The sequence below is a fragment of the Pseudonaja textilis genome, chromosome 4 (genome assembly GCF_049901715.1).
Source record: "Pseudonaja textilis isolate UNSWEBS1 chromosome 4, rPseTex1.2, whole genome shotgun sequence".
Classification (NCBI taxonomy): domain Eukaryota; kingdom Metazoa; phylum Chordata; class Lepidosauria; order Squamata; family Elapidae; genus Pseudonaja; species Pseudonaja textilis.
The window spans coordinates 78,386,152-78,413,306 of record NC_141993.1 but is presented as its reverse complement, the minus strand read 5'-3'; the positions used below and the strand labels follow the sequence as shown (position 1 = coordinate 78,413,306).

Here is a 27,155-nt window from a genome sequence, read left to right as displayed (position 1 = left end):
TAACAAGTAAGGAACCACAAACTGTCGATAATGGAATTGCCTTTTATTCATTTTTTTTTTGTTTTCTCTGTCTTTCTATGTTGTGTATGTGTTTGTTCATTTATTTTAATTGTATATTCAATAAAGTTTTTTTTTAAGAAGAAGTTACAGCTGCTTCATCATGCTGCAGTTACAGTAACAAAGGCAATAACCTTGCCTTGTGTGACACCACTATTTTGAGAGTTGTACTGGGTGAAGTTCAAGGTGCTTGTTGTAACCTTTAAAACCCTTCATGGTTAAGGACCTGGATATCAGTGAGACTGCCCACTCTTAGCTAGCATCTCCCCATTCAATAAAAAAAACAAGAAGGAAAGACTTGCCAACATACCAACCTGTAATGTGCTTTAAAAATAACCTTGAGGAACAGGAGGAAGAGCTGGAACTGACAACAGTCAGACAAAAATTTGAGTCCAAGTTGGAAATGTAATTTGATAAAGCATCTCAGGCCTGATCCTCTAGTTCTCTTGTAGATGAAGGGAGAAAGAGGGGAAGTACATTGTGATCCTATTTGTGAACTTATAAAAGTGTCATTAGCATGTCTAATACATCACTTCAGATTCTTAATCTGGTCTAGCATGACGAGTTGACACAACGAGTGTCATGAGAGAATATTGGAGCCCACTTCCTGCCCTCTTTTCTTGGATTCACATGATCTTTATTCTGCTAGGAATCTGAAAGACCATTAAGTTCTCTAGACAGAATTTCACAAATAGTTATGGATTGCTCCTTGGTATTACATTATGCAATTAAGTTGCATTTTATATGTTCTGTTTTGAACCTGTTACTATAAATTGAACTGCAAATGGCTCAGAGTCACTTGTAATTGGAGTGGCACATAAACCTCAGGAAATGAATCAATCCTTGTCAAAGGTTTTTGCTGGCAGGAAATTCTAGGAGTTATAGTTCAAAGCCACTATACTGTGGGAGAATGTCATGTCTTATTTCTATACATTTTTATTTATAATCCATATTTTCTTTTAGTAATCTGGATTTGATTATTCTTTATTTCTAATTAGGAACAACCCAATGTGGTAGTACCAGCAGACCTCAGGATCCTAGAGTAGTTACATCAACACCAAAGTACACCTACAATATTTGACATGCATTCGTTATTGATGCCTCTCTATTTAAGTTAGACAAAGATCCAAAGAGAAGATTCCTTCTATCTTTGTACAATGTTTTGCATGTATTGTAGCTATAGAGTAGAATAACAGAATTGGAAGGGACTTTGGAGGCCTTCTAGTCCAACTCCCTGCTTAGGCAGGAAACCCTATACCATTTCAAATAAATGATTATCCAATCTCTTCTTTAAAACTTCCAATATTGGAGATGTTACAACTTCTGGAGACAAGTTATTCCACTGATTGCTTCCTTGATTAGTTTCCACCCATTGCTTCTTGTCCTGTCTTCAGGTGCTTTGAAGAATAGATTGACTCCCTCTTCTTTGTGGCAACACCTGAGATATGTAATAAGTAGCTCAACCCCCTCATATAACGATATGGATGGAATATGGTAAAGTACGAGGAATATTCCACTGCAAAGTTAACAGTTCCGATTTTTATCACTTTCTAAAACAGAAATGTAGAGCTGCCTTATCCAACATCCGTTAAACAAGCTCAGTTTTGTCAACACCTCGATAGAAGGTCTCTAGCATTTTACCCAACCTACTTCAAAACTGGGACGGGTGCTTTTACATGTCAAACAAATGTATTATTTGAATGATGGAGGCCTTTCTCATGAAGAGGGACAGCTGGAGGAAAATATCGAAGCCTTTCCCATTTATTCTCCTGGTTTATCACACCGGCTGGGTTTGCAATCACAGTTACCTTGGTTATCGACATAACTCATTTCTGGATTTACACCATACATTGAATCATCAGCCAACCAAATTGGATGTGTTCCCAGAACATACTGATCTACAAAAGAAAAAGAAACCCTAAGCAAGGTTATATTAACCAACACTTGGCAACACTTAACAACATTTGGCATGTGGTGCAAATGCAGCTGCTGAGTGTTTAACTGATTTGGTTAGATGTGTTATGTGATCACAGCCACAAGAGAGGCAGAAGCAGAGGTGGTATTCAGCAGATTCTGACCAGTTCTGGAGAAACAGTAGCGGAAATTTTGAGTAGTTTGGAGAATCGGCAAATACCCCCTCTGACTGGCCCCACCCCCATCTCTTCTCTGCCTCCCGAGTCCCTACTGATCGGCTGGGTCTTCTTTTGTTGCCCTGCACAGGAGAACGGAGCTGGAAAGCAGGTTAGTGGAGTGGGGAGGGGAGGGGATTTTACAGTATTCTTCCCCAGGAGTGAGGAAGGAATGGAGATTTTTACAGTATCCTTTCCCTGCCATGCCCGCCAAGCCACGCCCACAGAACCAGTAGTCAATTTTTTTGAATCCCACCACTGAGCAGAAGAGAAGAAATCAGGGATCCAGCAAACCAAGAGCTAGTTGAGGGCCTGGATATGCAGGTAGTCCTTGACTTACAACCACAACCGAACCCAAAATTGATGTTGCTAAGCAAGGCAGCTTCAGTGAATTTTGGCCCATTTTGCAATCTTTCTTTCTGCTGCTCTTAAGTGAATTACAGCAATTGTTAAATGAGTAACACGGTTGTTGAATGAACCTGGCTTCCTTGTTGACTTTGCTTGTCAGAAAGTTGCAAAAGATCATCACCTGACCCCAGGATACTGCAACTGTCATAACCATGAGTCGGTTGCCAAGCATCGGAATTTTGATTACGTGATCATGGGGATACTACAATGGTCATTAAAAACAATCCTAAGTTGCTTTTTTTCAGTGCCATTGTAACTTCAAATGGTCACGAGACAACTTTTTTTTAAATCAAGAACCGTCTGTATAAAGAGATTTGGACATGTTCTAAATGGACCTTTAAAGTAGTTCAAGAATGTGCCCCTTGGCCAGGAGATGAGATATTGAGTTGGCCACATCCAGCCAATAACATGACCACCAAGCCATGACCACCCAGTCACATCACCACCAAGCCACACTCACCACCTAAGCCACGCCCACAGAACTGGTTGTTAAAAAATTTGAATCCCACGTCGTTGTATAGGTTTGCTTTGTCGACATGTAATTTACCCTTAGTTATTTATCCCAGAAGTACACATAGAAACAAGCAATACCTTTTCTGCATGTAGATAAATGCCAGCAGTCTCTGCATTAAAAATATTGTGTCATGTGCAGAAACAGATAAGTTAACTTTAGAATTAAAAAACAAAGGAGAATCTAAATACTACAAAACATGGAATAAATTTTATATAGAAGAAGACAAGGTTGGAACATTAGTAGTTATGATTAGATTAATTAGTAAATAATATATCAAATAAGGAGATTATAAGTGATGAAGTATAATGCATATATGTATAACAAGGTTAAGGCTTCAGATAACATTTTTGTGAAAAACTTTTTCCGGTTCTGGAGATGTTAGATCCTGGTCATCTTCCTCAAATGCTATCATTTGCCACTCTGATCCCTTTATTATTTCCACTTAACTTCCAGTCATGCTTGTTTCCCCTTTTCTTTGAATCATCACTGGCTCTTGCAACAGATTTATGCTTCAGAAGACATGGTTGCAAGGGTAAAACAAAAGAAAAAATATCCAGTGTAAAATTATGTGTTCTTCTTCCTTGAACTGATAAACTTCTGAAGCCACATAATGATTTTGTAAGTGTCACAGAGAAGTCTGTGTGTTCGTTATTATGAACTGTTGCATTTAAGTCAAATTTTAATGTAGACTTTATGGCAGTCTAGTCATAAATACAGATAATCCTTGATGTTTGACCAGTTGCTTTAAGAATATCTGACTTACAGATAACTTGTAGAGATAGTCCTCATACATATGATCACAACTGAGCCCAAAATGTCTGTCGCTAAGTGAGACATTTGTTCAGTGAGTTTTGCCCCATTGTTATCTGAAGCCTTTCAGTGAAGCAGGGATGAAAAATGAGAGGAACAGGATCCTAGTAGAAAGGGGTTCACCAAAATTTACCATACAGCTTCTGCTGCAAGGCCATTTAGGATGAGAAAAATCTCTGTGTAAACCTCCCTTGAATACATTATATGAGGGATCCTTGGTGTTCTCTGAGCTTGGTTGTTTTCTTGCAGATGTTTCATTATTCAAAATAGGTAATATAAGGGGTCAAACTCGCAGCCCATGCACCAATGCATCACACGCTGGCCACACCCACACTCGGTTTAGTGAAGGGGGGGGGAGTCACAATACATCACATGATGCCGCCATGATAACAAGAGCTTGACAACCCTGAGGTAATATCATCAGCACCCAGAGGTGGTATTCAGCATGTTCTGACCAGTTCTGGAGAACTGTTAGCGGAAATTTTGAGTAGTTCAGAGAACTGGAAATACCACCTCTGACTGGAGATTTTACAGTATCCTTCCTCTGCCACACTGACCAAGCCACGGCCACAGAACCTGTAGTAAAAAAAATTGAATCCCACCATTGTCAGCACCACTGATAATGTTACTTAGTTTGAGTAATGAAATGTCTGCAAGAAAACAACCAAGCTCAGAGAGCACCAACAACTTCTCCTTTCAACCCCGACTTACAAATATTCTCCTTTATATAGTGATATAGTGATATGATATAGTATTATATATAAGTAGCCCCTGACTTACAGCAGTTCATTTAGTGATCATTCAAAATCACACCAGCCCTGGAAAAAAAGTGACTTATGACCATTTTTTTCACACTGACGACCACTGCAGCATTCCCATGGTCTTATGATCAAAAATTTGGATGCTTGGCGACAGGCTCATATTTATGACAGTTGCAGTGTCCTTTGGGTCACGTTTTCACCATTTGCAACTTTCTTTCAAGCAAAGGCAATAGGGAAGCCAGATTCACTTAACAACTGTTATTAATTTAACAACTGCATGAATCATTTAACAACTGTGGCAAGAAAGATTGTAAAATGGGGCAAAAGTGTTTCACTTAGCAACAGAAATTTTGGATTCAGTTGTGGTTCTAAGTTGAGGACTACCTGTACTATGACAAACCTTCAACTGACACTAAATAAGAACTATATATATCCATTCCAACTTACAAATTTGACACAGGATTTGACACAGGAATGGTTCGTAACGTAAGGAGAGCTAAGTTTCTAAGCTCTCTAATGTTTGCTCTTCTGTCTAGACACCAGGGGAGAAATTCCTTAGAAATAACAAGTATAGTATTTGTTGTCCCATTAATATAAAGTCACTGGGGTACATACAAATTAACTGAATCAGTCCTGAGATTGTGAAGCAGCCAGAGATACATATACGGATAATCAGAGTTGGAAGGGACCTTGTAGGTCATCTAGTCCAACCCCCCCGCCCAAGTGGGAGACCCTACACCATTTCTGACAAATGGCAGTCCAATCTCTTCTTGAAAGTTTCAAGTGATGGTGCTCCCACAACTTCCGAGGGCAAGCTGTTCCATTGTTTGATTGTTCTCACGGTCAGAAAGTTTCTCCTTATTTCCAGGTTAAATCTCTCCTTGTTCAGTTTCCATCCATTATTCCTTGTCTGGCCTACAGGAGCTTTAGAAAATAGCTTGACCCCTTCCTCCCTGCGGCAGCCCCTCAGATATTGGAAGACTGCTATCCTGTCTTCCCTGGTCCTTCTCTTCACTAGATTAGCCAAGCCCAGTTCCTGCAACCGTTCATTGTATGTTTTAGCTTCCGGTCCCCTAATCATCCTGGTTGCTCTTCTCTGTACTTTTTCTAGAGTCTCAACATCTTTTTTATAATGTGGTGAACAAAACTGGATGCAGTACTCTAGGTGTGGTCTTACTAAGGCTTTATAGAGTAGTATTAGTACTTCCCTTGATCGTATCCCTCTGTTAATACAACTTAGGATTGCATTAGCTTTTTTGGCTGCTGCTGCACACTGCTGGCTCATATTTAGCTGGTTGTCCACTAAGACTCCAAGATCCCTCTCACAGTTACTGCTATTGAGCCTGGTTTTACCCAGTCTATATGTGTACTTTTGTTTTTTCTTGCCCAAGTGTAGGATTTTACTTTTCTCTACATTGAATTTCATTTTGTTAGATACAGCCCAGTGTTCTAGTCTGTCTCTGGATCTTGAGGCTATCTTCTTGGGTGTTAGCTATTCCTGCCAGCTTAATATCATCTGCAAATTTGGTAAGTTCCCCTTCTATTCCCTCATCTAAGTCGTTAATGAAGATATTGAAGAGTACTGGGCCTAAGACCAACCTTGTGGCACCCCACTGCTTACTTCCCTCCATGTGGACTTTGACCCATTAAGGACTACTTATTGAGTACGGTTTGCCAGCCAGTTGTGAGTCCATCTAATGGTGGTGCTATCTGTTCCACTTTTTTCTAGCTTACTAAGAAGTAGGTTGTGGTCTACTTTGTCGAATGCCTTCCTGAAATCTAAATATATTATGTCCACAATATTTTGCTGGTCTACTAATTTAGTCACTGTGTTGAAGAATGAAATAAGATTGGTTTGGCATGATCTGTTCTTAACAAATCTGTGCTGACTGCTAGTTTTTACTTGTTTCTAGACGTTGGCAGATCTGTTTTTTTATTATCTTTTCCAGTATCTTCCCGGGTATTGATGTTAGGGTGATTGATCTATAGTTTCCTGAGTCTGTTTTTTTTTTCCTTTTTTGAAGATGGGAACGACATCAGCTCTTTTCCAATCCTCTGGTAGTTCCCTGGTGCTCCAGAGAGGACAGCCTCATAAACCTGTAAGTCAAGGGAAGGGTTGTTTTGTTTTTGCTTCCGACTGCTGCGTAGCTTACCATCCGCTGTTCTGTTTCACAAAGTGCAAAACTGCAGGTAACTTCAGAGTCCCATTGTTGCTCTGTGTTACTATCAGATAAATCAAGCTGAAAATATTTGCCAAGAAGAAGATCCTTTAGAGTAGGGGTGTCAAACTCGATTCCATTGAGGGCCGCATCAGGGTTGTGTTTGATCTCAGGGGGCTGGAGTAAGTGTGGCCAGGGTGGACATGGCCGGCTCAACATCACTTGTTTCAGGAGTGCCTGTTGTGGTTTGAGCGCTCTGCCAGCAAAAACGGGCTCTGTTTTCAGCTGTGACGGCCTCCTGCAACCCTCTGCCAATGAAAATGGAGCGTAGGAGTGGCCCTCCCAAGCTCTGTTTTCTCTGGCAGAGGCTCAGCGGGATGTTCCTTTGCTGTTTCCAGGGAGACCCCGCGGGCCAGATCTAAGCACCCTGCAGCAGTGGTGGGATTCAAATTTTTTTACTACCAGTTCTGGGGACATGGCTTGGTGGCTAGTATAGATGCTCTCTCTATATATTTTTTTTTCCTTTTTATTTCTCGGGTTTTGAGCATAGCCTTCTTTCCTACTAGATCTGGCTTTATTGTTGTTATTGAATTTTGCTGATTGACCCCCAGAGCAAAAGACATGCAGAGAAGTTTGCTGCTGGCATTGATGTATTATTGTTCATGAGATAGAGGAGAGGCAAATTAGGGAAAGTTCACAAAAAAATAATAATCTTGGAATCTGTGTAACCTCTGAGTCAATTTTAAAGCTAAACTGTAACCAGTGGTGGGGTTCAATTTTTTTTACTACTGGTTCTGTGGGTGTGGTTTGGTGGGCGTGGCAGGAGAAGGATACTGTAAAATCTCCAGTCAGAGGTTGTATTTGCCAGTTCTCCAAACCACTCAAAATTTCTGCTACAGGTTCTCCAGAACTGGTCAGAACCTGATGAATACCATCTCTGCCCTGTGGGTCTTGAGTTTTTCACCCCTGCTTTAGGACATTTTATACAAGTCCCCCTCAGAAACACCCTTGTATAAAATTCAGTTCAAAAGTAGAAAAGAGTCACTTGCTTGGGATGGTACGGCTTCAAAGATTGGCTAATTCCCACTATACCTTTCCGTCAGTCAATGACCCAGGGGTTATTAAAAATTAATCTAAGAACCCTCTAAACCCAAATTCTTCTTTGATGCTTGGTGTGCATCTGCGGAGCCTTTTCAACACATGGGCAGCTTTCCCACCTGACATTTCCCAAATTGTTATTTCTTCCTGCAAATTTAACATGGATTCAGCACCCCCATGTTAACTCTTAAACTCTTCCAACGTATTCCAGCATCACAGGCAGGCCCAACTATTCAGGCGATGGCATCTGTTCCAAACTTTCATTCTCATCTTTCCAGATCCAGGTTCCCCCCTTTTGTCTTCATTACCACAGAATTGATTTACACGTGTTGGAGAAAATAGCCACAATCTAAGCTGGAGCAATTAGTGTTAAATGAGGAATGCTGAATTTGCCATCCTCACTAGTGAAATCCGGCTGTTACAAAAGAAGCAGCTGTTATACTTAATGAAAACATCCAGCCCTTTTCTCTGAAATAGCAGAATAATGATGGGGGGGGGGGGTTATTTTCCAAATGGATAAAAAGAGAGCTGATGAAATCTCACCTTCTCTTTCTTTTAAAAAAATAAAAAATAAAAGAGTTCGCATTCCTAGGCAACAAGACTATCACATATTATGTGGATGGAAACAAGGAGCCCCCGTGAAAATGTTTTGTGCAGAAATTACATTTGGAGATAGATTTGCCTTCGTTTGACATGTCTTCCCCCCACCCAGGAATGTAGCGTGAATTCTTAGGTTGGGAGGCGGGGGCAGGTGGATTCATAGTGGGATTTATTTTCTTGGCAGAAATGGTTTACATGCATCATCTTACAAGGCTTGGCCTACTTAGTAGCCGAGCGGGAGCTGTTTTAGATGTCATGAAATGGCAACAAATATTATTTTTAACAGATTGGAACTTGCAGGCAAGAGGACCAGCTTGAAGGCATTGCTCCATTCAACACTGCTCCAAAGCAAAGCAGTCATTCAAAGATTAGAATAGCAGTCCCACAGGTGCTTTTACAAAAAACAACTGGACTTTCTTGGGTTTTTTTTTCCCTTGAAGACGTTTCATTTCTCATCCAAGAAGCTTCTTCAGTTCTGACTTGAATGGTAGAGAATAGGAGCATTTATATTATTTGCAGACCTCTGGTCATAAGTACTCTGACTAGTTCCAAGAAGGTCCCACACCCATTTGCCCTCTAATTCAGGTGACCCTGTGGGTACAAATAAACCCCAAGTGGCCCCAACAACTCTCAGACCTAATGACCAAACTTCACAATGCTAATCCCCAAATGACCGTTAAGGAATATAAGTCGTTCCATTCCGCATTCAGCCACAACCGAAAAATGGATGGATTTTTCTTGGAGGAGAAGCAAAATATTTTCAAGGAAAAAAACAAAAAAAAAATCCAGCTGCCTTTTGGAAAAGCGTCTTTGGGCAACCATGACCTCAGTGAGAATCTCCATGGACATTAGAATAGCAGCCTATTTGTTTCCTTGTTTAACATTCAAGATCAAAACATTTTAAAAACTGACTGAGGTCCCAGCAATTAACAATGTTAAACACAGCCCAAGCTACAGTTAACGCACTGCATCCAAAAATGCTTAAAAGTAGACTGAAACATATTTAGCCAGGAGACATTGATACTACTCCAACAGGACCTGGATCAAACAAACAAAAGGGGAAAGGAAATGGAAATCTGACAAGAAAAATTTGTTACTAAAAAAGATGCAATGACTTGAACCATTTCTTAAAGTTTGATTTTTAAAACCTGGGTGGTTGTTTTTTACAGTGGGGAATAATTTTTATTAAAAATACATTTTTGGAAGGTAAAACTTGTGTTGTAACTAAAAGGCTAGAACTGTCTTGCTGGTTAGAATGTCTTTGCTCATTTTTTGCAATTTCTGAATTCTTCCAACCAGAGCACTCATTTTCAGCCTATCCATGGGTAGCAACAGCACTTAGACTTATATACTGCTTCAGCGGTTATATACAGCTTATATACAGCCTTAAGCGGTTTAAAAATTTCAGCATATTGCTCCCAACAATCTGTGGCCTCAGTTTACCTACCTCGGAAGGACCTCAGAAGGATGGAAGGCTGAGTCAACCTTGAGTAGGTCAAGATAGAACTCCTGGATGTAGGCAGAATCAGCCTGCAATACTGCATTCTAACCACTGCACCACCATGCCAATCAAGAAAAATTGATTTTGCAATACTTTCTGCCATCACTGTAAGTCAAATTCCTTTCCATTCTAGGTACCTTAGAGATCAATTTTGTTGCAAGAAAGGAGACAGATTGAGAAGTTCCAGCCCAAGAACAACACAGTATTTTATTTCTTCCCTGCAATGTTGCAGATTTCTCAGGCATATTTTCTCAGGGCTCAGTACTGTAATGGCAAAAATAGCTGCTACATTTTGCTCTATAAAAGCTATCAGTAATCTGATGCCTCCAAATATATTCCATTACCATATCCATTCTTCCCAGCCTGCAAGCCCAAACTCCAGGAAAATGGAAATGTAATACATCTAGAAGATGACCAATTTGGGTTACTGTAAACATGTTCCCTAACTAGGTGGAATTTATCCATATAAAATCCCAAGCCTTAATCTCAGTTATAAGAACCCTGGTGGCACAGTGGTTAGAATGCAGCATTGCAGGCTGAATCTGCCCACAGCCAAGAGTTCGATCGTGATGGGGCTCAAGCTTGATTCAGCCTTCCATCCTTTTGAGGTCGGTAAAATGAGGACCCAGATTGTTGGGGGCAATATGCTGACTTTATAAACTGGCAAGTATTGTGAAATGGTATATGTGCTAGTGCTAATTGCCCATCCAAATAGGTAGGGATCTCTGCAGAGGAATTCTGAAAAAGAATTCCATGTTTACCTATCTCTTTTAAACAAAGGCTAGTTTTTTCACCACTGAAAAAGTGGCCCCAAAATCCCTGGATTGCACCCTGCTCTGTAGTTTGAACTGTCCATAATATGTTACTGGACATTGTTTTTAGAATAGCTTCATCCAAAGAACTAAATCAAGAGAAGGTTGCAGAGCAAAGAAATACAGTGTGTTAAACAAGGAGCCAGTTTAACAGATGGATAAAGTGATGTTTACAACCTACTCATGGGGGACATTCCTGTTTAGTCTGTAATATTCAAAAATACAAGTTGGGTGTACTAGTTGCAGAGGTCTGTCAAGCTTGATTCTTGACTTCTTTCAAAAACAAATTAGGCGTGTTAACTGCAATTTTGCCATTATCCTGCACAATTGCTGCTAATTTTTAAAAATGATAATAGCATCAAATTTAAGGAGTCCTATATTAGCAACGCTCAGATTCATCAACTTGGTTTTATTCAGCTTTTCATTTTCACTGATCGGCCCATTTCAATTTCTCTTTGTTTCACATTCTTTAATTCATAATTTCAGTTTGGCTCATTCCTGTACCTGCTAAGTGGTAAGTTATGCCCTTAGCTGTTTCTTTTCCCTGTGTGTGTTCTTTCAGAAAGGATGTGCTAAGAGAAGTGGGGAGGAAACATGCATTTTGAGCATATTCCTCCAAACATATTTTTGCTTGCAGTTAGGGATTTGTTTTTTAGTGTTAGAAAGCAATTTTAAAATTGTATAAATGCATAAATGTAGGGTTTGGGGCCTAACTGCCAGTTTTTGCAAACCATTTTCTCTTATCTAATGCCGTGTTGCACACTAATTTCTCTAATGCAATGTTCTTCAAGCTTGGCAACATTTAAGATGTGTGGACTTCAATTCCTCAGCCAGTATGCTGATTGGGGAATTCTGGGAGTTGAAGTCCATACATCATAAATTTGTTATGGGAATCAAAATAAGCAGGAGATATTTCACCTTCTCCTGGTGCCCTCAAAAACACCCCGTCTAAAAAATGGTAGCTGTGGTCTTAAGGCTTTTGTACATCTTAGGGTTGCGCTCCATTTGCACCCGTTTCTAGATTATGAGGCTTTTCTCACAATCACTTATGTCTCATGACATCTCCTCTGGCTTATTATAATGCACTCTTCATGGGGCTGCCTTGAAGAGCAATTGGAAGTTTCAACTGGTGCTTCATGAGCTGCATTGGTTGTAGCATATTACCTGGTGCAGCTTTTAAAGCCCTGGTTACCTAAGGAAAGGGGCACAGTGACCTCACAGCTGGGCTTTTTGACCAGAAGTTTGGTGGTTCAAGACCCAAATAACACATGACAGGGTGAGCTGCCATTCTTGCTTCAGCTCCTGCTAATCTACCAATTTAAGACATTTGGTGCAGCTTTTGGAAGTCATCCTGGTGTGTACCTATGGTGGCCACAGGGGCACAGAATTTCAGACACTCTGGCTCCCTCTGCTATGAAATGGATACAACACTGCTTGGAAATTCTGGGAGTTGAAGTCGACACAGTTTAAAGTTGCTGAGGTTGAGAAACACTGACTTAGACTTTCTGGGTTCCCAGATCTTCCAGTTGCTTCCTTCTCTTACAAGATGGACTGTCTTAGAATAGCAGAAATTGTTAGGTAGAAGTTTGAATATAGACAAGTCTTCGCTATCAATTCCACTTCCTTTATTGTCAAGAGCCAGTAAGTTCAGGGGAAGGGCCAGTGGATATCTTCTAGAATAGACAGGGTAGACTGAAAACCTCCGATTTAGGTTTAATAAAACTTTTTCTGGTCTGGGCACCCACTAAATCAGAGCTGAATAATATGCATTGCTAGCTGGAGAATTCTGGGAGTTGAAGTCCACAAGTCTTAAAGTTGCCAAGTTTGGAGGGCCCTGCCCTAAATAGATGATCTTGAAGTCCACTTTTGTGAGCTTCAATTTCCAGAACACTAAACAAAAACAATTTTTGTAAGAAATTCCAGGAACTGAGTGTATCTATTTAAAGGATATCTATGCAGTTTTCTTCATGTTTTTTTTTTTTCAAAATTTATAATCTTATTTTAATCTTTCTGGTCTTTGGAAGAGCACCTGGCTGTGTTGACTTGCTTGGGGCTCACAGAGGAGCATTCAGCCTTGGGGTTTGTTAGTGCCTTGAAAAAAAAATATGCTGCAGAAAAAAGCACCTGTAGGTATTTCTCAATATAGAATCATATTAGGACCAGGATTTCTATCACTAAGCAAGGCAGTTATTAAGTGAGTCTTGTCCGATTTTATTACCCTTTTCGCCATGACTGTTAAGAGAATCGTGGCAGTTATTAAGTGATTCATGAGGTTGTTAAGCAAATTTGCCTTCCTCCATTGACTTTGCTTGTTGGAAACCATCCACGAAGGTTGCAAATACTGATCATCTGACCCTGGGATGCTGCAACAATCTTAATACGTGCCAATTATTATTTAAAACAAGATATCAAAATTCCAGAAAAAGTGCAGAAAATAGCAACAACCATGATTGGGGAACTGGATGCTCAAACGTATGAAGAATGGTTGCAGGAATTGGGTATGTCTAGATCAGGGGTGTCAAACTCAATACCAGGGGGCTAGATTCGGCCCATGGGATGCTTAGATCTGACCCACGGGGCCGCCCTGGAAACAGAAAAGGACTGGTCCGTGGTGCCTCTGCTAGCAAAAAGGGCCCCCCTGAGCTCCAATTTCGCTGGCAGAAGTTTCAGGATACTGTCGCAGCTGAAAACGGAGCTTGGGAGCCTGTTTTCACTGGCAGAATGCTCAGGTCACCATAGGTGCCCCTGACACGAGTGACTTCCAGCTGGCGATGCCCACCCAGGCCACACCTACTCTGGCCCTCGAGGTCAAATATAACCCTGATGTGGCTCTCAATGAAATCGAGTTTGACACCCCTGGTCTAGTTTAATGAAAAGAAGGATTAGGGCTAACATGTCAGCAGTATTCCAATATCTCAGGGGTTGCCACAAGAAGAGGGAATCAAGCTATGATCCAAAGCACTTGAGGGTAGGGCAAGAAGCAATAGATGGAAACAGATGAAGGAGAAAAGCAACCTAGAACCATGGAGAAATTTCCTGACAGTTAGAACAATGAATCAGTGGACTTGTTCCAACACTGGAGGTTTTTAAGAAGAGATGGGACAGCCATTTGTCTGAATTGATACAGGGTTTCCTGCTTGAGCAGGGGGTTAGACCAGAAGACCTCTAAGGCCCCTTTCAACTCTGCTTTTCTGTTATTCTGTAATTGCCAAGTGCCCCAATTTTGATCATATAGTTGTGAAGATGCTGGCATGGTTTTAAATGTGACAGATTGCAAGCAAAGGTGGTATTCAGCAGGTTCTGACCAGTTCTGGAGAACTGGTAGCATAAATTTTAGTAGTTCAGAGAACCAGCAAATACCATCTCTGAGCAGCGCCGCCCCCATCTATTCTCTGCCTGCTGCGTCCCAGCTGATTGGCTGGGTCTTCTTTTGCTGCCCTGCACAGGAGAACAGAGCTGGAAAGTAGGTTAGTGGGGTGGGGAGGGAATTGGGATTTTACAGTATCCTTTCCCTGCCATGCCCACCAAGCCGTGCCCACAGAACTGGTAGTAAAAAAAAATTGAATCCCACCACTGATTATAAGTCATTTTTTTCAATGCCTTGTAACTTTGAACAGTCACTAAAGAAATGAGTCAGGTACTGCCTGTAGAATATGGATAATGAAAGAGGATAAAGTTGTATAGCACTTTGTATGTTTAAAAGCTCCATGGAACAGATGGAAGTATGTGCATACTTTTGGCAGCATGCAGGACAACAACTACAAAAATAAGCTAAGCAGGGATCTAAAAACAGCAAGAAATCCATAGCAACAGTTCAGTAGTATAATAAAAGGCACAAATGAAAATACATCACTTTGGGACACTAATTAAGCAATGCCCACTGAAATAAAATAGACGCCGTAAATTATTTGACCTCTCTGTTATGAATAATTGATTTTCTCTGTTTAATCTAGTCTTTAATAACAATCTAATACTTAATCATTCTTATTTTCTTTTAAGCACCTGCTGCTTCCTATTTAATGGCAAAGTCAGGCTAGATTATGGATTACTAAACCCGAGAGGCATTTGTGATGACTTTCTCAATTTCTACACCTTTTGACAGTCAAGCAGAACTTACAGACTCACTGAATATGTAAACTAACTTCATGCTTTCTGCACGAGGCAATTCGTAGCATAATTTAAGTAGAGCCCGTGAAGTTTGGATCTAAATTTCCTTGCTAAATTTCCAACGCCTCATCAATTTACTTATGCCAGAAAGACCACTTTCCTCTTCCATTCCTGGGTTCAGAACTATTCCCAACAGCCTTCAAGTTCAGCCTCTGCCTTTCAAAAGCTGTCAGGGTCTGCAGTTATGAACTGTCAGTGCAAAAATCTGAAGTGCCAAGGAAAATTTATAGGTGGCATAAAAATGTATGGGATTTAATATCGAATTAAATAGGGCAAGGAATAAACTGCATCAAGCCTGTTATTTGTTTGCATATTTCATGCCATTTATAACCAAAACAAAATTGCTTCCTTTTTTTTAATGTCTTGACAGAGTTGCACTTAGAACCTTAGAACCTGGCACCAAGCAGATGTTCTATGAGAAAGGGACACCTTCACTATAGAACATCTGTTTTGGTTGCCAAGAGAGAACTGAAGCATGAAACAACCTCAGGGATAAACTCAAATGTCTGTATCAACTGACACATTTGATTCAGGCTACCAACCAGTAAGCTTGGTTTAATTACCAAGTCTTGAAATCTTGAGTGAGCTACATGCTTGAGTTTGTATGAGAGATTGTACAAACTCAGGCCCTAACCCTAACCGTATTTTCCCCCTTTCCTATAACAATCTCTGACAAGGCACAATATTAAAAACTGATAAATAAAAATGTCTTACAAACAGACCCCAGAAAGGCTGGCTGAGGGGAGAAATCTTGATTTTTTTTCCCTGAAGTAGGAAGAGCAGGTGCAAAGAGTGGGGTCAAAGAGAAGAAGGCACCAGTAGCAATATGATCAAAGCCTCACCTCTTTTTTTCTGTGGTGTGATGTACATACAAAAAGGCAAGGATATAACTGTACGTTCATAAGGACCCTCTTGACTTTTTAATTAGACACTGTGAACAATCCTGCCTAGGATATGAATTCCATAAGGGTTTTTTTTTTTTCTAATGCATACTCGGTTTCTGAAAGCGTAGGCCTCCCTTAACATCTGAAGAGAATTAAAATCCACATTTCTTACATGCCATTTAATGTCCATGAGTTATAAAGTATTGCTTGAGGTTACCCCCTGCATTTGAGAGCTTAGTGGAGATTTGAACCAAAGCGTTCTTTCTTACAGTAGTTCAGCATTGTAAGTACAACACCTTCTTATGCTGTCCTCAACAGCTTTTTCCAACTTCTCTCCTTCATCAATGTGTGTGTGTGTGTATACTTATATGAATATGTATATCTAATCTATCATCTGTGTATCTCATATATATGGAATTGATTATATATATATAATCAATATATATATATATATGTGTGTGTGTGTGTGTGTGTGTATGTATGTATGTGTGTGTGTATCTCTGTGTGCATGTGTGTGTGTGTGTAGATAGATAGATAGATAGATAGATAGATGATAGATAGATAGATAGATAGATAGATAGATAGATAGATAGATAGATAGATAGATAGTATCATTTATCACCAAGGCAATGTAGAACCTAATAATGCCAAATGAGTTCTTAAAGATTTGATCTTTAGAACCTTTGGTACCATTTGTTGGTGGGGGGCGGGGTTGTCTTCTAAGTTGTTTTTTTGCAGACGTTTCATTACCCAAGTAGGTTACATCATCAGTGCTAGCACTGAAGCATTGATGGTGTTTCTTAGTTTGGGTAATGAAACTTCTTCAAGAAAACAATCAAGCTTAGAGAGCACCAAGGACCCTTCATTTTAACCCTGAGGTACAAACAATCAAGCTTAGAGAGCACCAAGGACCCTTCATTTTAACCCTGAGGTACAAATTTTCTTTTTTTACTGGCATCATTTATTGGGGATGGCAGTCTGTAACCCTCCCTACACTTGCTTTGCATGCAACTAGTTTTTAAAGGAACATGTGCTGTAGAAATGAACAACTTGGTTCCTGGCATCCAGGAAGAAAGTGACATGATACAATTGACAAATAACACACAAAAAACTCAAATGAAATGTCACATCACCTTGCAAAACCTTCAGCTTGTCATCAGTCGACTATTTGACCATCAAATCTACTTGATTTCAGTAGACATTTAGTTTACTTCATTTGGAGATACAAGATAAGATTTTAGGATATCTATAAGGACCTTGGAGATTATATTCATGTATTGCTGGACAGTGAGGAGATGGAAAATGGTTTCACCAATGAATGAGAGAAGACAACATCAGTTGCTCAGATCTATGACTTGTTCAAACAGTTTCCTATTCCTAGCACAATGGTGGGCTGCCTTTTCATTTCCAAGGCTTAGAGGGATTAATTTCATGTTTGTGGAAGAGTTGAGGTTCTCTTGGGTTGAAAAATATATCTCGCACATGGCTGCCGCCTCTCTCTTTTTCCCTCAAAATGATATAATTTCAGCAATAATCTCTATTGCCAGCATCTGAAATTTTGTAGTTGCCTGGAAAAGAATCTGGACTCTGGAAAAATGAATTTGAGAGCCCATGAGTCCGACTGGGGCACTTCATACTATGAAGTCACATGAGAATAAAGCCAAATTACCAAGTATAGCAGCACTGCAAAGTAAAAAAGGACACTGAGAGAATGGTGTGGCCAAAGCACCGGAGGAATAGGTGCCATCACTGGAAAGGCCTTGTCTGTTCTCACCCAGAGATATTCAGAAAGGGATTGGACACCACACATAGCAAGACCTTACGGGCCAAAGGCCAGGATTTGCTTATCTTCAGCTTCGTTTTCACCGGAAAGAGCTTGGCCTTTGTGACAGCAGCTTTGGCAGGTGCAGTGAAGACCTGCTTTTTTATATATCTCTTCCCTTGCTCCCTGCCAAATGCATCTCTTTGAGCTGACATCCAGGTCTCACACTTTAAGTGCTTTTCCACAAAACACAGCCTCAGCCCTACAAAGAACCTGGCATTTCCTGTCATGGTTCTTTTTTTTTTTTCAAAGACAGTCAAATTGGCAACTTTTAAAAGAGCAAAAAGACAGAAGGGCTGACATTCTCTTCCCCAGCTTTATCTCTTTTTTTAAAAAAAAATCAACTGCAGAGGCAGAAGCAAAAAGCCGTGAACAAGGACAAGAACGATAACTGCTTAGTTACTGTTACACTGTGCACGTCTCTGTCTATTTTGTTCTTTCATTTTTTCCATCTAATGCAGACTTTCTCAACCTGGTCACCTCTGAATGCATAAGGGCTACAAGCCCAGAACTCTGGAGCCACAGTACGAACAGGGGATTTAGCAAAATGGAGTCCAAACTGTCATGTCTTATGTGTGTTTGGGTGCATGGGCATCTCCCCTCCCTAGTCATGTGCAAATAGATTGGTTATATTTAGTTTAATTCAGGGGTCTTCAAACTTGACAGATTTAAGACTTGTGGACTTCAACTCCCAGAATTCCTCCTCCACTCATGTTAGCTCAGGAATTCTGGGAGTTGAAGTCTACAAGTCTACATAGTGTTGTACCCTATGATTCTTGACAAATGTATCTTTTCTTTTATGTACACTGAGTACATATGCACCAAGACAAATTCTTTGTGTGTCCAATCACATTTGGCCAATAAAGAATTCTATCTATCTATCTTCAAGTATTGAGAAAATGGCACAGGAAGGAATGGAAATTACCCACCCACCCCCCTCCCATTTGTTTCTCAAAATAGACCCTTAAAATCATCTACCCAGCCCAAAGTCATTTAACATGGCTTTGAATTTAACTTACTTTAGAATTCACTCAGATAGATCCTGCATTCCAATTTGGACTTGTGGACTTTCTTCTACCGATGGGTGTATTTTTTTCAGTCACAAGTGTGCAGTTCAATTACAGTACAGCCAAAGATATTAGACTAGCTTTGCAGAAGGAGTCATTTGCACCACCTCTTTAGAGCAAAACAGTCCCTTCTGCAAAGCTAGTCTAATATAGTCCACCTAAATGGACCCATAACCGAACTCATTAGTCATAAAAAATTTTCCTTCCAGAATAATAAAGCATTCTACCTAGTCCCACAAAGAGGGACATTGTGGGCCCCATTCTCATGATCTGAGGCTTTCATGTAAATAATGCAACAATGGAAATTGAGAAGATAATCCCTGAACCTCTGTTTCCATCCCAGTACCTCAATAAAAATGGTGATTTCATCTATTGTGAGCCACCCAAGTTCCTAAATGAGATGTGAAGTCATACACATCGAATAAATCATAATAACGTTTTTACAGGCCTGGCAAGTCATTTTCTGATGACGAAAAGGAGGAAGTAGATCCAGGAGCTTCTAATAATTTCTGAAAGCAGTTTTGAAGCCAGTAACTCTACTCTGCTTGAGGCAGACCCAGCAAGTCCCAGAAGTCTTTCCTTGTACCCACTAAGTGCCTCTCACACTGTGAGGTTCACCAACACCACCCCAGTCCCAAGCAGAAGCATGCTTTAAAAATACAGCCACAGAGAATTGAGCTCCGTGGGTCAGATAGATTGGCCAAGAAGCAGGCTGGCAGGAGAGCAGACTCTAATGAGTAGTGTACCTCGGCTGTGCATCTGGTGGCTCAGTGTGACTTATTTATTGGCCTCACTCACAACAACTTTTCAAGCCTCAGCTCTGCCATGAGTCCACCTTGCTGTGTCTCTTGGATTTGTCATTAGTTTACCAGGACAAGCTTTGATTACTTTACAGCTGTAGGACTCTTTGCTTCTGAACATCCTATCTAAGTTTGCATCTCTGATTGTGGCAGGTATCCAGCTTCCTATCGTGTGGCTGGCAGCCAGCCATGCAAGCACAGAAAAGATGTAGCCACTGGGAAGGACTATGGGTCCAAGGGCCTACCATGTAGAACAGACATATGGTTTTGGAAAAAAAATAAGGCAACTTTTGGCAGCAGCTGGGCAGCCCAAGTTCATTTTTCTAAGATGCTAAAGACATTATACTCAATCATTTTACCAAAACAGTAGTATTGAAAAAAAAAAAACCCTGCCTTTTTGTATACATACAAACACAGCATGAGATAGCTGCATTTCACTAGGGTAAATTCACATCATGGACACAGTGTAGTGTTCTGGGTGAAGAGACAATGCCGTTCACCTTTCTGCCTTGACCAAGGGGCGTGATGGCTCAGCGGTTAAAGACGCTGAGCTTGTCAGCTGGAAAGTTGAAAGCCCAAATTCAAGACCCGAGACCTATGCAATGGAGTGAGCTCTCATTAGTTGCCCCAGCTCCTGTCAACCTAGCAGTTTGAAAGCATGCAAATGTGAGTAGATATATAGGTACCCACATTGGTGGGAAGGTAACAGCATTCTGGGCACCTTGGTATATAATCATGCTGGTCACATGACCACAGAAATGTGTCTGGACATCACTGGCTCCCTCAACTAAGAAGAAGGGATGAGCACTGCCCTCTAGAGGACTGGACACTGGACACTGACCTTTATCTTTACCTAAGGCCTTGACCACTGGTTCCTGTAGCCAAAAAGAGATTTTGGTGCTTGTGCTATGCATATCTCACTCTTCTAGGGCTGTATTTGCCTGGAAAAGTTAGAAGAATCTTCCTGAACTATAGGAGGAAGCCCCTCAGTGCATAAACTTTAGTTCATTTTTAGAAATAGGCATAAGAGTTGCACTAGAAAGCAGTTCAAATGAATGGGTGCTTTTCACAAATTTTCATGAAAGCAAAGCTTTCTACAGTGTGAGGGTTAGTGTGTGTGTGTGTGTGTGTGTGTGTGTGTGTGTGTGACACACATTGTTGGCAGCAAACAATTCATCTTAACTCATCAAAGGCTAATACAATTTTTTTTAAAAATGTTTTAGTTTGCCCTTAGAATGATAAGCAAGTAACAAGTTAATGTTTGGGGCAGTTTAAAAGGAATTCTACCTAATCACTTATAAGGGAGGAGGAATATCAGGAGCGGAACCTGGTGGAAATTTTAACCAAGTAGGTGGCTTTACATGGGGGGGAAACTGGCTCTTAATACCAAATACATATTTAAAAACCACAGGACAGTGCTACTTTGACAGAAGAAACATTTTGTAGTATTCTGAGATAAAACATTGTTGAAAATATTTTTGCAAACCTTATTTCCCCTCCCCCCCATATCTTTAATGATAAACAAACTGCAAACTGATTCACATATTCTGTGAGTCTATGGTGACACAGATGGGCAGATTCAGCACAAAATACTGATGGGTTAATTGAATTTTATGTATTTACTTTAAGGAAAGGAACTGAGTGTTCACAGTTCAGCAGGAAAAAGAAGTACTGTTTCTGCATCAAAGTGCTGAAGTCTGGTACATAATTAATTGCAAATTCTCAGCTACCTTGAGCTTGGTTTAGTGGCCATTTTACATTTGTGAGAATGGTAATGCCCCATGAATAAACATGAATGATAAGTATATAGATCTATATAAATACATGCGTTATTTACAAAGAACACCTGGATGCAGCTTTCTGTCTCAAAGCTGTTCATGACATAGGTGGAGGAAAGAAAAGATAGGCAATTCAATATGCCCCTTATTAAAATAATCATTGACTTGTTCATGGGCACGACGGATGACATTTGCAAGAATCCTTGTTTTGCATCTCCTACTCTTATTCTATTCAACCCTTTGGTAAAATATATTTCTCAGGAAAATGTATTTATGATTTAAAATGTATCCTGATTTAATAGGAAAAAAATGGTTCTTGCCACAACAAGAGTGAACACACATTTTTTCCCCGAACTGACTTTCAGACTACAACTACAGCTCTTCCAACCCACATTTTCTTCTTATCAAGAAAACTTGTGGAAGATTAATTTTCTTAGAATGTCTTCCTTTTCAAGTGGCTGTTTTTCAATGCCATTTAAAGATAGCATTCTGATCAATTCTTCACGGTCATGTGCTCCAACCAAAGGAAGGTGCCCAAATCAATCTGTCCCACATCAGCAAAAGAACAGATGCTGCCGGAAAGAGGAGGCAAAAGGAGTCATTATCTAACAAATGCAAACATCTGCATACCAAAGTATGTGCTCAGACACTCGAATGTGTTAAGGTTTTGTCAAGAGGGGAACCATGCAACATTTTATAAGAGAGACGATGCCAACCCTGCTCAGAGAATGTTATGATTAAACTGCAGCCAGTTAAAGTGGCTAATTAATAAAAGAAAAGCCTACTATCTTCACAGGTTCCTGTAACATGATTGATTGATTGATCATATGTTATTGAGTCACTATTGGCTCTTAGCAATTGCATAGATTCCCCACCGTGGCTTGTAATGTGAATGTATCTGTTGTCAGTGGAGGTTCTCAGTCATCCCAGGTCATAGTTGTCTTAAAATTACTTTTTCAAAAGGCAACTGGACTAAGAAGACATTTCACTTCTCATCCAAGAAGCTTCACCAGTTGTGACTGGGTGGTGGGGAGATGGAAGGATAGGTTCTGACAGTATTAAGAGGGAGGGCAGGAGAATGGATGGATTGTATTTTTTTGCAGTCATCAGAGCTATTGAGACCACTTGGGGGTTTATCTGTGCCCTGTTGTGCCCATTATATGTTATCTGTTATATTATCTTCATTTAATGACCCCATAATTCTTCACGGGGTGGAGTCTGGGCAACTGAATGGAGCTAGCAGTGTGTTTACTGGCCGGATGCCCTTCCTGACACCAATGCAGAGATTTGTTCAGCAGATATATTCTTCTTGTGCCCAAAGAGAGAAATATCTGCCTCTACCTAGGATTGAACTCACAGCTTCCTGATTGTGAGGTGAGAGCTCCAACTCTAGGCCACCGCATCATTCCCATATGTTATCTGTTATAACTATGTCTATACTTATACCTGTAATCTTATAATCGCTTCACAAAATAAATAAAATAAATAAATAAATATCTGTATCCTGTTAAAATATCATAGAAGACAGCATCTAGAAACTCATACACTATTTTAAAGTATGTTCAATGGTAAAGGGCCTTCCCAATCAAGAATAACCAAGGGATAGGAAGAACGAGAAGGCCGCCATAGCTGGCGGCTCCTGGAAGCAAGGAAGCAGCATCAAGAGCTCAGACAACGGAATGGGATATGAATTAGGCAACTAGTCCACAATTCCAAACCTGACACTGTTAAATCCATTGGGCGGGCAATGTTAAAAATAATTATTCAATTGGCTATATAAATAGTTTCTGCACATAGAATTGCAGGGAAGGAAATTTTGTCTTTCTCCATTAGATAACAAAACATCTTGGGCCAAGATGAAATGGAATCTGTTATGGTGATTTCATTTCATCTGCAATTCCCCCAAAACATCTGGAGAGAAATAAAATACCTTAATTGTTTCACACCAGCAGATACCATTAGGATAGATGTAGAGGTTGCCCATCAGTTTTTTTAAACATGCCTCACTAGTTACTGAACCTTTTTTCTGCATTCATACAATAAATTGAACCAGACTAATCAAACAGGTTGGAGTCTTACATAATGTTAAACTACAAAAATAACCTAATTAAGGTTAACACTAATCAAGTTTAACATGTTGTGTGGCTGCATTTTCTAGGTAATTAACCAACCTAGTTAAGTGTGGCGCTCTATAGCCCTGGAGAAACTACCCTTTCAAAGCAATATTATAATTCCTCTTATGGTTTAAACTCGGTTTGAATATCATTTATATTTTTAGATAAGGGAATATTAATTTGAATGTACTGTAAGGATATACCGTATTTTCCAGACTATAGAGCGCATCAGAATATAAGCCGCACCCACTAAATTTTAAAAGAAAAAATATTTTTACATATATTAGCTGCACCAGACTATAAGCCACAGATATATACGTTGTGAAATGAGATATTTACACAGAAAGAGAAGAATGCTCTTCACATGCAGCCAGACATCTCCAACATCTCACCATTGATTCATTAACGCCAAGCTTACATGCAGCAACTCTATTTCTTTCCTGGATAGACAGATTGATTGCTTTCAACTTAAAAGCTGCATCATAAGCTTTTCTTCGTGTACTTTCCATGATAACGGTGTGAAAAATATTTTGCGTTCGTGCGTGTCGTGCTGCTTGTGTCGAGCGCACCAAAAACTACCGGTAGCGTTTTCTTCTTTGCATTGACCTCTTGCATCTGTCACGTTTTTGCGCCCCCTGATGGCAGTTAGTGAAGAAAAATCTATAGATAAGCCACATTGTTGTACAAGCCGCAGGGTTCAAAGCGTGGGAAAAAAGTAGTGGCTTATAGTCCAGAAAATACAGTAGTTGCATGGATGGAGGGCTAGACAGAGAGTGGTCTTATAAGTTATTCAGTTCAGAAAGCAAAATTAATAGGAGAGCCAAAGAAAATGCAACAGAGGGAAAAAAAATCTTGTCGCTCAAGATAGTCTTTCCAGTAGTATCTTCCAAAGGTTGAGGAGGAAGATGGTGATGAAAATGATGATGATAGTGGTGGTGTTGATATCCATTCAGTTGTGTTTGACTCTTGGTCATTCTGTGGGCCAGGTCTCTCCATGTCTTTCAATCTTGCACTACTTCTTTGAGTTGTTCTATGCTCTAGTTGACATCAGCTTTGATGGTCTCCAGCCACCGTGTGTTGTTTGGTAGCCTGATTTCGTTTTACTAACTCTTCCAAACATAATTGCTTTCTACAGTGAATTCCCCCTCATCAAATGCCCAGAATAAGTGAGACACAGTTTTGTGATTCTTTATTAATATAATTTCTACCAAACTCAAACAGCATGATCAATGTGTTGTATTTAATTGTGTTGCATGTTTATTGCTTTGTTGACTTGACTTATAGGAGATTATTGTATTGTTGATGGTGGTATTGAATTCTTTTTAATCATAGTTAATTCATATTGTCCTTTTTGATTATCCCTTGGTGAATAATTCAATAATGGTAAGAATTGTCATCAAAACATGTAAAATAAAGAAGTTTGAAGCTGAAATTGCAGACAGCTTCGATGAACATGATAGCTTTTTAAAAATTTAATTTAAAGCAGTTGTTTAGCCATTCTGGATGTCAATTTAATTTCCAGTGATAACTTCCAATGAAAAGAACCATATTTTAAAAAGATGCAGCATAAGTCCACTTAGATTTTAATATCATTTGGGCTCAGATTTCTTTTCATTCTATAAATGAAATTAGGCATTACATCTTCAGACCTTGGTACCATCTGCGAAATGGGTGGAAACCTAGCTCCTGAGACGTTATATGACCCTGGGATAGAATTTTGCTACTTGGAAATGGTACCTTTTTTTTTAAAGGCAACTGTTTGAAAAGAAAGCAATGCTTTTAACAAAAAACATACTGCAAACAGGTGGCTGCCATATTTTTGACAGCCCTTCTCTTTTTATGGTTGTCCACAGGTTGGAATTATAGAAGACTTCCTATACCAATTAGAAGATAGTTTCTTAAAAACCAAGAAACTCAGAACAGCAAGACGACAGAAAATGAAAATGAAGAGGCTTCAAAGCGAACAGCCGTGCTAGGCCTACTAAGGAGAGACTCATATCCTGTGCCAGCAATGGCAAGAGAGGACATTTTTACTACAGGAATTTGACAATGCAGGTTGGCCTTCAAATTAATGAGATGTCCCTTCCGTACAACTCGTCTTAACAACCGGCTCCTGCACTTCATTAGTCTCATCAGACAGGAATAAATATTCATGAGATGCTTGACAGGGTATTGTGTCTTGTTTATTCATACCTACTCAGGGATTTCAACCACTACTGCATACCCTGTGTTGGGTGCAATACATTCAATGCACTTTGGGCTGATCTTTTCCATTTGTAACGCTAAATCTTTTCCTGGAGCAGATCCTGCTGGACTGTATGCCCTATTTCTTTTCAATCCATTCAGGACTACACAGAGGGTGATCTCTTTCAAAAAAAATTCAGAGCCTTAATTGTGATGCGCATGAACATATAAAATGGCTGCAGGTCTTTGATCATTACCGACTTGGATGTGCAACATATGGATCACCAAGTTGAATGCAGCCTACTGAATATCTATGGTGATCCATCAAGTATGTTCACAATCATAAGACCACACTTGGCATGTTGCATCTAGTTCTGGGTTACCATGATACAGAAAAGATGTTGAGTCTCTAGAAAGAGTGCAGAGAAGAGCAACAAAAATGATAAGGGGTCTGGAGGCTAAACCAGATGAAGGATGATTGAGGGAATTAAGTGTGTAACTAGTCTACTGAAGAGAAGGACTACGGGTAATATGATAGCAGTCTTCCAATACTTAAGGGGGCTGTTAAAGGAAAAAAGGAGATCATCCTATTCTCCAAAGCATCTGCAGGCAGGATAAGAAGTAATGGATGGAAGATCATTAAAGAGATATCCAACCTAAAATTAACAAGAAATTTCCTGGCAGTGAGAACAAACAGTGGAATGGTTTACATCCAGAATTTGTAGGTGCTCCATCACTGGAGTTTTTCAAGAAGAAATTGCACAATAATCTGTCTATGATGGTATAGGGCAGGGGTCTCCAACCTTGGCCCTTTAAGACTTGGGGACTTCAACTCCCAGAATTCCTCAGCCAGCCAGCTGAGCTGAGGAATTCTGGGAGTTGAAGTCCCCAAGTCTTAAAGGGCCAAGGTTGGAGACCCCTGGTATAGGGTGTTCTGCACTGAGTGGGGAGAGGCTTGGACGAGAAGACTTCCAAGGTCCTTTCCAACCCCATTATTTTATCTTCAATAAGAAACAAACCTTGCTAATGCTTTGTTAAGCCACTATAATTAGTGACAACTACAGTACAATTGGAAGAATAAGTAATGTGTTCAACAGATCTGATGATAATGAAGTGATTCTAGAGAGCTACACACACACAAAAATTACACTTCTAAGACTTTTTCTACTGGTTGCGAATCCAATACATACACATTCAAGACATTATAATAGTCCTATTGCCAAAATGAGTTGCAAGAGGCAAATGACCAAATGGGGCCTTCTATCCATTTCATATTTAGTGGCAAAATAAATCATATTTTGCTCTATGATAGGGAGTAAATCACTAGAAGGCTGTTCATCCTGCCTCTAGAACTGCCACTCGTTTTGCTTATTGGCAAGTTCAACCAGTAGTAAGTTTGGATCTCCAAGTACAGAGGTGTCAAACTCACGGCCTGCAAGCTGGATGCGTCACGCGCTGGCCACACTCATGCTTGGTTTAGAGGAAGGAGG

The 27,155-nt window shown here is 40.0% G+C and overlaps 1 protein-coding gene across 1 annotated transcript in view; it reads left to right on the top strand.

Moving 5' to 3' along the window:
- SPATA16 (spermatogenesis associated 16) overlaps nucleotides 1-25,647 on the top strand; it is a 178,305-nt gene extending 152,658 nt beyond the window's left edge. Inside the window, exon 10 of the mRNA XM_026705681.2 lies at nucleotides 25,335-25,647. Within this exon, the coding sequence (XP_026561466.1) occupies nucleotides 25,335-25,457 (123 nt within the window). The 3' untranslated portion in view covers nucleotides 25,458-25,647. The remainder of the gene's footprint in view (nucleotides 1-25,334) is intronic.
- The last annotated feature ends 1,508 nt before the right edge of the window (nucleotides 25,648-27,155 follow it).